Below are 12,968 nucleotides of genomic sequence, written 5' to 3'. Positions count from 1 at the left end.
TAACCGACTGAGCCACCCAGGCGCCCATATGTGACTTTTTTTTTTAAATTAGTTTTTAGGGTCATTTTTCTCTATTTGACTTAACCATATTTTGGGTTAGATTTCTTAAACTGGATCCTGACCTATTTCTCTCTTATTGCTTAACTTGTTCATGCAGGTTTTTAAAATCTCACTATTGAGCTAGAGCCAAATTATTTCACAGATATTCTAATTTATTTTAGGTACTTAAAAGTACATTTTGTACTTCTGTATTCTTTGGTTTGGAAAAATCAGGAGTTGGCTGTATTTCAAAGATTAATGATCCATTTAATATATTCTAATTCAATTTGAGTCTGTATAATTTTGTTTATGATAACCAAACTTTAAAAAGATAGATTTTGGGGAAGCACCTGGGTGGCTCAGTTGGTTAAGCGTTTGCCTTTGGCTCAGGTCATAATTCTGGAATCCTGGGATGGGAGTCCTGCCTCATTGGGCTCCCTGCTCAGCCAGGAATCTGCAGTTCCCTCTCCGTCTGCCCCTCCCCCCTCCTCGTGCTCTGTCTCTGCCACTCTCTCAAATAAATAAATAATTTTTCTTTAAAAGATAGATTGTGGGCAATCTGAACTTAGCTTTATAATGTTTATAGAGTTATATTTAAAGCAGCAGGAATGTCATGAAGCAAAATGAGGCAACATAATTTTTCACTGGAAACTTCATGAACATCAGATCTCTCCTCCATACATAAATTGTGCAAGGTTTGCTTAGAAATTTTTTTGGTTGGTTTGAAATCATTGTACTGTGATAATTTATAAAGTGTCTGTGCAGAACAAGCAGGATCAATGTAAATAAATAGATTTGAGATGAGGTTCATTCTAGAGGAGTTGACCAGATACTGATTGTATCTTTCCATGCCATTCACTTTAAGGTCAACTCTCTCTTTAGAGATCTCTCTTGGGATCTTAGATCAGGATTACCTATACTGCTTTGGGTTAGTGTCTCTCAGTTCCTGATACCTCCGACTCTTGTTTACATTTTGGATGCTGAGAACTAGATGCAAAACTGCTTGGCTTCTTGGGAAGCCACTGAGCAATTCATTGGCATTCAGCAAATCTTAATTCCCTTATCTAGATCTGGTCCCTTTGGACACAGTTGGAGAGCTAGTGACTTAGAAATTTAAAATGGTAGAAATATAGTATTTTTACATAATAGATCAATTTCTGAAATAAACTTTATTCATATAACCTGTATACTATTCTAAAACTTCACAAACACATTAGTTGATCTTTACAAAAATTAGTGCTCCTAAGACCTTTGCTTAAATGTTTGTTTTTTTTTTTTTGGACCCATCCTTTCAGTTTAGTAGTTTATATAATATGTAAACCTGTATGCAGTTGATTTACTGGAATGAATGCATATTCCAGTTGGTATCATTTCTTTGGACACCTGTTCCTAACTCTTCTCTTTACTTCCCATTCATGCGTGCATTTATGAATGGATGAAGCTTTTGAGTTCCCACTAGGCACCAGGTATTGTTAGACGTGGGAAATAAAAAAGGAAATGGGACAAAAATTTATTGGTATAACAGATGCATTGCTAAGTCCGTTGTATGCATTATTTAGTGCTCACAGTACAGTTTTGGAAATCAGTATTACTATTTCAATTTCACAGAAGAGAAAACTGAGGTCACTTACCTGGCAGTGGTCAGGTGGGCCAAGGAGGAAGGGCATTATATGCAGAGGCAACACCAGCCAGGGTGAATGCTCAGAGGTATAAAGGAGTTTGGCCTGGCCAGGAGCCACAGGCAAGATGATATTGCTGGAGTGAAGCGGTCAGGTGGGGAGATGGAGCCCTGCCTTGGAAAGGGATGCCAGAAAGAGCTAAAGAATATTAACCATTTTGTAGGTGAGGGAAGCTATCAAAGAGTTTTAAGTTGGTCCCGGGCGCCTGGGTGGCTCAGTTGGTTAAGCGACTGCCTTCGGCTCAGGTCATGATCCTGGAGTCCCGGGATCGAGTCCCGCATTGGGCTCCCTGCTCGGCAGGGAGTCTGCTTCTCCCTCTGACCCTCCCCCCTCTCATGCTCTCTGTCTTTCATTCTCTCTCTCTCAAATAAATAAATAAAATCTTAAAAAAAAAAAAAGAGTTTTAAGTTGGGGTGTGCCATGGTTAGATTTGCATTTAACCAAGATCACCCTGGTTCTGGTGTGATGTTGCATTTCTGTGGCAGCAGAAACCGCATGATGGTGCAGGGGGTGGGAGGGAAGGAGAGAGAAGTGGGATAGTGGAAGACCACTTAGGAATCTGCCGCTACGATCCCAGTGAAATCTTAAAGACAAACTAGGCAGTGGCTGGGACTTGAGATAGGAGGGGACTGTCAGAAGAGTAGGCAGATTGGGTGCATGAGTGGGGTGGTCCTTGGTGGTGAAGGGTCCGGTCAGGGTCAAGATGAATGGCTTGCTTGACTGAGTGGTTGATTTGTGTTTTTCTCTGAGAAAGGAATACGGGTTTGAGGTGGGGGGAGAAGGTAGAGTTAGTAGTGGATCTGTTGAATTTGAGTTCCTTATAAAACATTTAAGAGGTGCTGTCTAGTAAGCAGCAGGGTATATATGATCTTTAAATCCTCTTTCATCTCTGTAGGTCATTTATTTATGTATTATTCCTCTTCCTACAACTAAAAATGGTTTGAGGCTAACATTTCCTACCTTTGTGTAGGACCAGCCATGTTTATTAGATTTCTGCCCCTTGTTTAGAAACAAAAGGAAAAAAAAGTTGTGAATCCGTGCACAGTCTTCTCTAATATGAGAAGTCTATAAGCTTGTTTCCTGAAGTATTGGTTAATGAATTGGTTAGTGATACAGCTTTTCAAGTACTATTCATAGAACGCCCAGCTGAACAGTTAGGTAAAACAGAACTGCCCCCCCCCCATTCCCCACCGCAAATGTGTACTCATTGGAGGCTAATGCATTTGCCCACTTTAACTAACTCAAGGCATCACCATTATTCATGGACAGTTTAACTTTCCATTTGTTGGTATTTGCCAAGGGAAGGCATTCTTATACTGTCAGGGAGTCATAGTCATGGGAGCATTAAAGAAACAACAAAAACCTAAATCATACTGACAAAACCTTTATTTCGTTTTCAAAACTTCTTTTCTACCTTTATGTGTAGAACTTAAATTATTTATAGTGATACTTTTCCCCTCTTACACTTGATTTTAAGAAAGGGGTCAAGGTAATGGTTAAAAAACAATTTGAATTTAAGGCTTTGAACTTAACTTTCACCTTTTTTGATAGATTTGGAGCCAGGGTAAGAATTAGGGCTTGAGACGGGTGCCTGGGTGGCTCAGATGGTTAAGCATCTGCCTTCGGCTCAGGTCATGATCCCGGGGACCTGGGATCGAGCCCCACATCGGGCTCCCTGCTCAGTGCAGAGCCTGCTTCTCCCTCTCCCGCTGCCATTCCCTCCGCTTGTGCTCTCTGGCTCTGTCTATCTCTCTGTCAAATAAATAAAATCTTAAAAAAAAAAAAAAAAAGAATTAGGGCTTGAGATCTTATTTCTCACCCCCTATTGTCTATGTTTATACCCCTCAGTCCTCTTGGAGATTCTGGGTTTTTTTCCTTCTGATATTTATTTTACCTTGCAACTTCGATCATAATCATATCATGCCGGTTTTCCCCTCTTTTCCTGCTCATTTTATTTTTCCCGGTACAGTGATTTTTAATTTTTTTTTCTTTGCTCCTCGGTGGGACGCATATTATCACAGGAAATATTAAGGGGCCAGTACTGTGTACATCAGGTAAGACCTGAACTGCTCTGGCTGGGGAGTGAGGCAGGGTTCTGCCGTTGGACTTCCCCGTTCCCCACCTCTCTGGGCAGCCTCCAGAGGATTTTTGTCAAACCTGAGCCTCAGAAGAACCATACTTAAAAATCACCCTGTGGCCGCTTAGCAGTTGCTCAGCTGTAGTGGCTTGCTTCCTGGTTTCCGGCTTCCTGATCAGTATTAAGAGGAACGCTGGGTAGGTGTTTGATTAAGTATTGATTTCCTTAAACTGGAAGACAGATTTAAAGAGGGTTTCGTTCTCTTCTGTGTCTTCAGGAAGGCTTCAGCTTATTTTTTATTTTTTTTTAAAGATTTTATTTATTTATACATGAGAGACAGAGAGAGAGAGGCAGAGGGAGAAGCAGGCTCCCCGCGGAGCAGGGAGCCCGATGCGGGACTCGATCCCAGGACCCTGGGATCACGACCTGAGCCGAAGGCAGACGCTTAACCATCTGAGCCACCCAGGTGCCCCAGGAAGGCTTCAGTTTAAAAGGTTCCAGGCAGGTGAATGTTTTCTCATCTTTAAATTTGAAGTTGTTGTTTCTGTTGTTGTTTTCCTGTTTCTTTAAATTCTGTCTAGGAAAGCAACCCTGCACTTTTTTTTTTTTTTTTGGTTTAATTGTGTTCATTTTATTTTGGCACACCTAGTCCTTGACGGTAAAGAACTTTCTCATTTAGAATAAAGGAACAAAAAAAGACTACAAAATTACAGAGCTAGGAGAGTGGATAATTTTGAAGGTGAGAGTTAAAAGAGTGACTTATATGTTTTGGCCATGTATGGCCTGAGAATATATACTAATGCCCTTGAGAAGACCTTGGTGGCAGGGAGTGAAGGTAACTGAGGAGGAACTGGGGATGGGGGAAGGGAGCAGTACCTACTCACAGTTGGAATTAACCTGGGTAAGGTATAAATGTTTAACTTGAGGCTAGTGGGGCTATAGGAAAAAGGAGAAGCCCTCTAGCATGAGTCATGGAAAGTCACATTTACCCAGTGCAGACAATTTTGTGTGGACTGGGATGGAGTTTGGACAGGATGTCCAAACAAGGTTTCTGCCCTTGTGACTCACGTCTGTGATTCACTTTTGGTCCCTTACTACCACTACTTGGCTTTGGCTAGCTTTGACAGTGACTCGGATCATGTGGAATGTAGCACGTGTTTCCCAATTTCTAGAAAGCTTTCAAAAATACAATCAGCAGTTATTTCTTCTTCAGAGTCAGTCGCTGAGATTCTGAGGATACTTCCTTCCATCTTTCACCTCATTTCCTTCAGTCTCAGGGGTCAGATGTCTTTTTAAGGCAAATCTCTCTTGTCTCCTCTGTTCTTAACCTCTCGATCTACTAGCAACTCCATAGCCTATAAACTGGATAAAGTATTTTTTTTTTAAAGTGAGTTTTTAAAAGAAAAAAAAAACATCATTTGTAAAATCGGAGTTCATGGAGATGCTTTGCCTCACAATTCGCTTTTTTGGTGTCCTCCAGTCATGCTTTTTACCACCATCAAAGACCTCCTCGTTATCAAGTGCAGTGGACCCTTTCACTCTCACCTCCTGTTTGACTTCTCTGTGATACTGGACACTGCCTTTTCTTCTTTTCTTCCTGGAACATTTTTCCCTTTTGGCTTCTCCATGCCATCACCACCCTCTTTGGAGATTTCCTTTTTGTTTTTGGGAGACTGTGCACCATCATGATTAATAGCCTGCAGTTCTATGGCCTGTCTTCAGGTACTGACTCTGCTACTTGCTTGATGGTCCCTTGGATGATTCTCCAAACCTTTCTAAGGCAATGTGTATCTTCACCTATAAAATGAGATGATCCATGTGAAGCTCTGAACACTGTGCTTGGCTCATTGACATACTGAGCAAATATTAGGGGCCCAATGCAGGGGCTTGAACTCATGACCCTGAGATCGAGACCTGAGCTGAGATCAAGAGTTGGACGCTTAACTGACTGAGCTACCCAGGCACCCCTTAGCTGCCATTCTGATTGTAGGGGACCTTCCCTTCTCTGCTTGTTCTCCTTGCCACCCCACTAACATTGCCTTTTGTGATAGCCTCCTCACACAGCTCCACTGACCACTTATGTACTCTGGTAACTGACAAAGCCTGCTTCTCTTCCAGTATACCTACTGGGGAGAAACGTAAGACCAGTCATCCTATTGCCCAACCAAAAAAGGAATCATCCTAATTGGTTCCTTCTGCCTTGGTTCTGTTCCTGTCTGTCTTCTCCTTTCCATTTCCACTGCTCCTGACTTGGATCAGGCCCTCTCTTCTTCCTTGGTTAGTTGTTTTTACAACAGCCTTCCTGTCTCCACTCTTGCCTAGTCCATTCCGTTGTCTCCACTGCTGCCCCAGTAATATCACTGGGCACAGTCGACATTATTCTTCCCTACTGAAATGTCCCCTAATGACTTCCCCTTGCCTACAGGATGGTCAGCACTTCTTAGCATGGCCATGCAGCTCCTCCTTACCTCCCACCATGACCACCATTTGCTTTTCTCTGCATACTTACTGTTTGTTTCAGTCTGTTCAAACTCTTAATCCTTTGTCCAAAGCACCAGAGTTTTTCATTCTTTCATGTTTTTATGCATGCTGGATTATACCTTCCTGTACTTCTCTGCTTTCTTGAACCTGCCTTGGAAAATCACAGGCAACTTTCAAGACATTTTTTGGGAAGTTTTTCTGATATCTTTTCTTTCCACTCTTCCCAACTCAGCCCCTCCTTTATGTGTATATGTACCCTGATGAAACCTGTGTGTGTGTATACTCTACTGTACTTGATTATTTACGTGCCTGGCATGTTCTCTTGGCTTTTAGAGATCATCACTTTTTCCTAGTGATTAGTACAATTAGTCCGCATGTGGAAAGCATTCAAAAAATGGTTATTGAGTGAATGAATAGACAGACAAGAGAACGAAGTTATCTGTCATGTCAGTCCTAGGTTCTAACACTGAGAGAACCTGTGGTATTTATTCACTTTTTTTTTTTTAAGATTTTATTTATTTATTTGACAGAGAGAGGCACAGTGAGAGAGGGAACACAAGCAGGGGGAGTGGGAGAGGGAGAAGCAGGCTTCCCGCTGAGCAGGGAGCCCGAGGTGGGGCTCGATCCCAGGACCCTGAGATCATGATCTGAGCCAAAACCAAGAGTCGGATGCTCAACCGACTGAATCACGCAGGCGCCCCTCTTCAGTTTTAGATAGAACCTTAACAGGAGTTTTGAAGGACTGCAAAAGCATTTGTTAGTAAAAGTTAATGCTGGGATCCTCCTTTTATCATAAGATAAAAGTTTAGGACTCAGTATTCATAAAGCCTTCTGATTCTAAAGAACTAATGATATTGCAGATTTTGAGGGGGAAGCCTTAAAATATTTTGATGATTAAAAGCACTACATGGGGACGCCTGGGAGGCTCAGTCGGTTAAGCGTCTGCCTTTTACTCAGGTCGTGATCCCAGGCTCCTGGGATCAAGTCCCACATCAGGCTCCTTGCTCAGCGGGGAGCCTGCTTCGGGATCTGCCTGCCACTCCCCCTGCTCCTGCTTTCAATCTCCCTGATAAATAGATAGATAGATAGATAGATAAATAAATAAATAAAAGCACTACATGTATGATAATATAAGCATAACAGCAAACCTTATGAAGCATGTCTTCCAATATATTTTTATAAAGTTCTTTTTTTTTTTTTAAATTTTGTCAGAGAGAGAGCGCGTGCGCACAAGCAGGGGGAGGGGCAGGCAGAGGGAGAAGCAGGCCCCCTGCTGAGCAAGGAGCCGGATGCAGGACTGAATCCCAGGACCCTGGGATCCTGACCAGAGCTGAAAGGCAGACGCTTAACAGAGCCACCCAGGTGTCCCTACTTTTATAAAGTTCTAAATTCAAAGATTTGGCATATGAATTACCAAATATCTTTTCAGGCTTTACCAGGTTATCTTAAAATCCCTAAGTAAATATAAAGAAACAGGACTAGATGAAAAGTTATGTAGTAAAAATACTGCTTGGAGTTGAGTGCCTAGGGCAGGGCATCAAGTTTCAATGCAGGTTCAGCATGCCCTCGATCAAAGTGGCAAGAGACTTAAATGGAAGGAATCCTGCAAGGAAGTGCCCTCTGTGAATCTGGGGGTCTCATCGGGGCATGGACACTGGGGGCGATGCCCAAGGGACGAAGGCCTTGGAAGCCAGACCTTCCCATTAATGGTATTGCAGGTGGACCAGGATAGCTCATGCACTGAATTGGTTCTGCTAATCCAAACTGTAAGTGGTCCTCTTCCCATTTCAAATGGGGTTATCAAATGGTAAATTTATTTAAAGACTGAACATGATATAGAGCAATGGCTTGCTTTGTTATTATTTGCTTTGTCTGTATTGGTCATGCCATGAATAATATCACTGTGTTTCCTGTCCCAGGTTCTTAAAGGCACCGTGGTTGCCTTCCCTGAATTTGATGAGCGGGCTGATGCAGAAACTCTTCGGAAGGCCATGAAAGGCCTGGGTAAATTCAACCTTCCTTTTGTTCTTAAAAAAAAAAAACAACAACAACAAACATATGACCTTTGTTTTTTCAAACAAAAAGTCACTGATTTACAGTAAGATTAATTTTAGAATATTTTATCTGAAATGTATAAAAAGAGGGAAGATACATGAAAGTAACAAAATAATATGACTGATCATCCCTAATATTCAATCTCTAGAACTGAACAGAAAGTTAAATTTGGCCTCTTTGTTTTTTAGCTTTTCAGCTTTACCTGGGAGGTAGCTGACCAAGTAGATAAGCAGACATTCCTGAAAGTGATCAGCTGTGCAGGCCTTTGTCCCCTTTGCCCGATCAGGTGTCTAGTTCTGCAGTCTCTTGCATTCAACTATCTTCTCTTTCCCCAGTCTCCTTTCTAGCCATGTATAAACCTCTCATCTGGAGGATTTCTACGCAGAACTGATCCTCTCTCCTCAGGCTCCTTCTGTATTAGTGTCCATGAGTGGGGATCCACCTTCTTCAAATTTGGTTCTGACCCCTTCTCTCTCCATTCTGAATATCTTGTGAGATTTCTGTTGTAGCAGGATTAGCCTTAGCTTTCTGGCCTTGCACGCCCTTCCTCAGTATCCCAGCCCACATTGTCGGACTCAGCTCATGTTACCACTCCGTGTGTTCTCTGACCCAACCATGCTGGGTTATCTGCTATTCATGAAAACCCTGTATTTTCCTACTGCTGAGCTTTTCTCTCATTTTAAAGGCCTGTCCTCTTAACCTGTATCATCGCCTGATAAAACCCTTCCATCCTTCACGACTCTTTTGGGTGTCACCTTCTCCATGAAGTTTTCCCAAAACTCCTTCCACCTATCAGCTAAGAGAACCTCCTCTGAAACCCCATTCAACACCTGGACCTCTCCTGAGGCACTTGTAACAGTCTGCCTTAGCTCAAGGTTGTCCATGTGTATTTGTATTTTTTACCCTAAATTGTAACTTGAAACCAGGGTCTGTATCTTTCTCCTCTCTTAATCTGCTATAACACTCAACACCTGCCTTGTGAATATCCATTGTTTGAGTAACTATCTGTTGCAAGAAAAACTAGGTGCGCTCAGTTTTTAAAAAGTCAGGAATATTTTTCTACCTACTTCACAATACATCAGGAATAGGGGATAGTTTATATTGAAAATATAACACGTTATATGTTGTGCATTTTGTAGCTTAATGAATTATTTAATAAGTCTATTTTATGAGGTAAGGAATCAAAGTGACTGGGGCGCTGATCCCAAAGGTTATTGAGACAGTGGGCATGGGGGAGCCAAGATGTAATTCTTCGAACATAAATTGCAGGCACTGATGAGGAGAGCATCTTGACTCTGTTGACATCCCGAAGTAATGCTCAGCGCCAGGAAATCGCCGTGGCTTTTAAAACTCTATTTGGCAGGGTAAGACTGCACTTCATCCTAAATTAGAATGTGAGAGCCCCGATATGGTTTAAGGCTAGTTTGAACTCTACGAATATTCCTTTGTAAACATTATTTATTCTATTATTCTGATTTTACTATTCCTTTTCTCTTTATAAGGGTTTTTTTTTTTTTTTTAAGATTTTATTTATTTGATAGAGAGAAACACAGCGAGAGAGGGAACACAAGCAGGGGGAGTGGGAGAGGGAGAAGCAGGCTTCCCGCGGAGCAGGGAGCCCGATGCGGGGCTCGATCCCCAGGATCCTGGGATCATGACTTGAGCTGAAGGCAGACGCCTAACGACTGAGCCACCCAGGCGCCCCATCTTTTAAAGTTTCTTAATTATCAGCTATTGGTTTACAGTGTTCACCCAACTTATCCCCATAATTGTTTTCCCTTGCTTGATGCTACCAAAGTGCCAAAAGATCCCATGGTGATAGCTGCCTCTCTTCTTGCCTGCTTCCTTCTCAGGACTGTTTTATTAGCTATTTTCTAGATGCAAACCTGTATGATAGTCTGTTTTATTGTGACATAGTACATTCTTGGTTCCTCGTGGAGTGGTATTTTAATAAATGTGTTTTTAGTTCATTGATTTAAATGCTCTTATTTGATTAACAGATCAAATAAAAATTAAATTTGTTACTTAAATGAATTACTGTTACTTAAATGAATTACTGTGTATATGAGAAACTTAAACATAATTTTGTTATTCTGAAAATTTGTTTTTATCATTTAATTAAAAAACAAATGCAAAGCAAACAAGCAAACAAAAAGAGTATTCTGAACATAGTTTCTGGTTTCTTATGTGCTGAAACTGGAATGGGTAGGGAATACTGCTTTTCTTTTCATAATTATATTTTCTCCATTGTAGCAGCTGTCTCTTGGTAGTCAGGAGCATAATTATAAACATAATTCATTATGTATTAGAATATTAATAAATATTGAGAGAAAAAATTATTTTGTTTAGGTATGATAGGCTAGATTTTGTCATTTGTAAAAATGCATTTATGATTTTATTTTGGGAAAATTGTTTTTAAAGATAAACGTGTTTCTCAAAACAGTATTTTTAAACTTTCTTTAACCTATTTTTATTCATTTTTTAATTGTGAAGTTCAGAAAAACATTTCTTAAAAACAAATACCTTGACACATAAGTGGCTTTGTTTTAGCTTAAGCTTTAGGTCATGTCAAAAGTACATTATTCAAAACTGGGGTTTTGTTTAACTCACATGTCTTTTGTCTGCTTGGAGATGGCAACATAAATAATTCATTCGTGCAAAGGGCTATGCTTTATATTTAAGAAGAATCTCCTTAAAATTTCTGCCTGGTTCACAGATTTGTATTTTCTGTAATTTAGGACCTTCTGGATGACCTGAAATCAGAACTGACTGGAAAATTTGAAAAATTAATCGTGGCTCTGATGAAACCTTCTCGGCTTTATGATGCCTATGAACTGAAGCATGCTCTTAAGGTAAAAGAATTAGTGAAAGGGACATTCTTGTCATGAATACTGTTATTTTGTGTTGATAATTACACTTAAAAATTTTTGAATTATTTCTGTGAGGGTTTCTTGGAGGACAAAATTGCGTAGGAGGCAAAAAGAAGAAAAGGAGGGAGAAAATTACAAGTGTGTCATTTAATCTTTTTGTATAGTTAACTCAGTAATAGTGGCTATTTAAAATTTTAATATTTTTTGTAGCTCTTTGTATTTTATCTTCATGCCTGTTTTCTAATTTTGAGATGTGTTTAAAAAATGTTACAGGTTAAGTGTTTTATCTTTTAAAATAGAAAGTTGCCTGATTATGAAATAATAATATTGTTAATCATTTTAGGTTAAAAAAATAACACTACAGAGAGAATTTTCAGATAGGAAGGATTTTCTAATACCCTTCCCTTCTTTCCTATACTTCTAAATACTAAAATAGTATATATAATACCAAAATAGTAGCTGATAATCTTATTATAATTTCATTGTAGCAAATAACTAAATGTACATTCCCTCGACTGGTGTTTGGAATATTGTATAAATATGACTACTTTGAAACATTTGTTTAGACTTACGGGACAGGAAGTAGTACAGTCAGTGGTAGATTTTGAATGGGCAAAAGGAAATTTAACAACAAGGAGATAATATAGCACAGGAATTCTTACTTATGGAGTGAAAGGAGAAGAGGCCTTATCAAGTTAGGAGCTTTTCTGTGCTTATTCTCTTCATTTGCCCACAGTGCTTCTTTTGGAGTAAACAAAATCTCAGGTTATTGAAAAAGGGCCTTTTTGTGGAGTACTTCTGAAATGTCAGTAGTAATTGAAATTCTGCCAGAGCATAAACATAGGTTTTTTAGTGCTTAATTTTTTTTTTAAAGATTTTATTTTATTTTATTTTATTTTATTTTATGTATTTGAGAGAGACCACAAGAGGGGGTAGAGTCAGAGGGAGAAGCAGACTCCTCGCCGAGCAGGGAGCCCCATGCGGGACTCGATCCCGGGACTCCGGGATCATGACCTGAGCCGAAGGCAGTTGCTTAACCAACTGAGCCACCCAGGTGCCCCTTGTGCTTGATTTTTGAAAAAGAAACAGAGATATAAAGAGAATAAGGCTTAAATATGCTATTTTTAAAAATTAAGTTCAGCTCTATCATTGCTTGTAGCTTCTAATTTAGCAGTGTAGATAGACTTTTATCAGAAGAAGAAAGAAAACCAACTAAAATTACAGTTAACCTTTGAACGACACAGGTTTGAACTGTACATATACTGATTTTTTACAGTACAGTATAGTTACTGTATTTTCTCTTCCTTATGATTTTCTGAATAGCATTTCTTTTCTCTATCTTACTTTATTGTGAGGATACAGTATGTAATACATATAACATACACAACATGTGTTAATCGACTGTTTATGTTATCAGTAAGGCTTCCGACGAACCGTAGTAGGCTCTTTGTAGTTAAGTTTTTAGAGACTCAAAAATTATACACAGACTTTTGACTTGGGAGGTGGTCATTGCCCCTAACTCCCACGTTGTTCAAAGGTCAACTGTATGTTCCAAAAATCCAGAAAGCATGTTTCAGTTCCTTTGTACTGATCCAGTTCCTAGTAACTAAGCAATGCTACATTTATTATTTCCTTTGGTACAGAATTGGAAATTCCATGGAAAACTTAATTTGAGGGCAGGGGCTTTATGTTTTGAGATACAATTGTTTAAGTGTCAGTGCTCCTCCATGTAAATTTATGTAAAGTTTTCATTTTTACTCTTTCAGT

At 39.9% G+C, this 12,968-nt stretch overlaps 1 protein-coding gene and 1 long non-coding RNA gene across 3 annotated transcripts in view; both read left to right on the top strand.

Annotated features, from left to right (window-relative positions):
* ANXA5 (annexin A5) overlaps positions 1-12,968 on the top strand; it is a 32,148-nt gene that overhangs the window by 4,370 nt on the left and 14,810 nt on the right. The window contains exons 3-6 of one of the 2 annotated variants that reach the window (XM_064585000.1): positions 4,108-4,296; positions 8,196-8,280; positions 9,601-9,695; positions 11,070-11,183. In XM_064585000.1, the coding sequence (XP_064441070.1) occupies positions 4,186-4,296; positions 8,196-8,280; positions 9,601-9,695; positions 11,070-11,183 (405 nt within the window). In that variant the 5' untranslated portion in view covers positions 4,108-4,185. The remainder of the gene's footprint in view (positions 1-4,107; positions 4,297-8,195; positions 8,281-9,600; positions 9,696-11,069; positions 11,184-12,968) is intronic. The other variant, XM_045880508.2, reaches the window with a different exon arrangement.
* Positions 4,311-5,951, top strand: LOC135363639 (uncharacterized). Its single transcript, XR_010409522.1, has 2 exons — positions 4,311-5,182; positions 5,276-5,951. It is a non-coding gene; the product is annotated as an uncharacterized LOC135363639 (long non-coding RNA).

The sequence above is a fragment of the Mirounga angustirostris genome, unplaced genomic scaffold, assembly GCF_029215605.1.
Source record: "Mirounga angustirostris isolate CCGP_5_RB_7025 unplaced genomic scaffold, mMirAng1.0.hap1 SCAF_2, whole genome shotgun sequence".
Taxonomy (NCBI): domain Eukaryota; kingdom Metazoa; phylum Chordata; class Mammalia; order Carnivora; family Phocidae; genus Mirounga; species Mirounga angustirostris.
The sequence above is the reverse complement of the archived record's forward strand: the minus strand, read 5'-3'. Positions and strand labels throughout refer to the sequence as shown.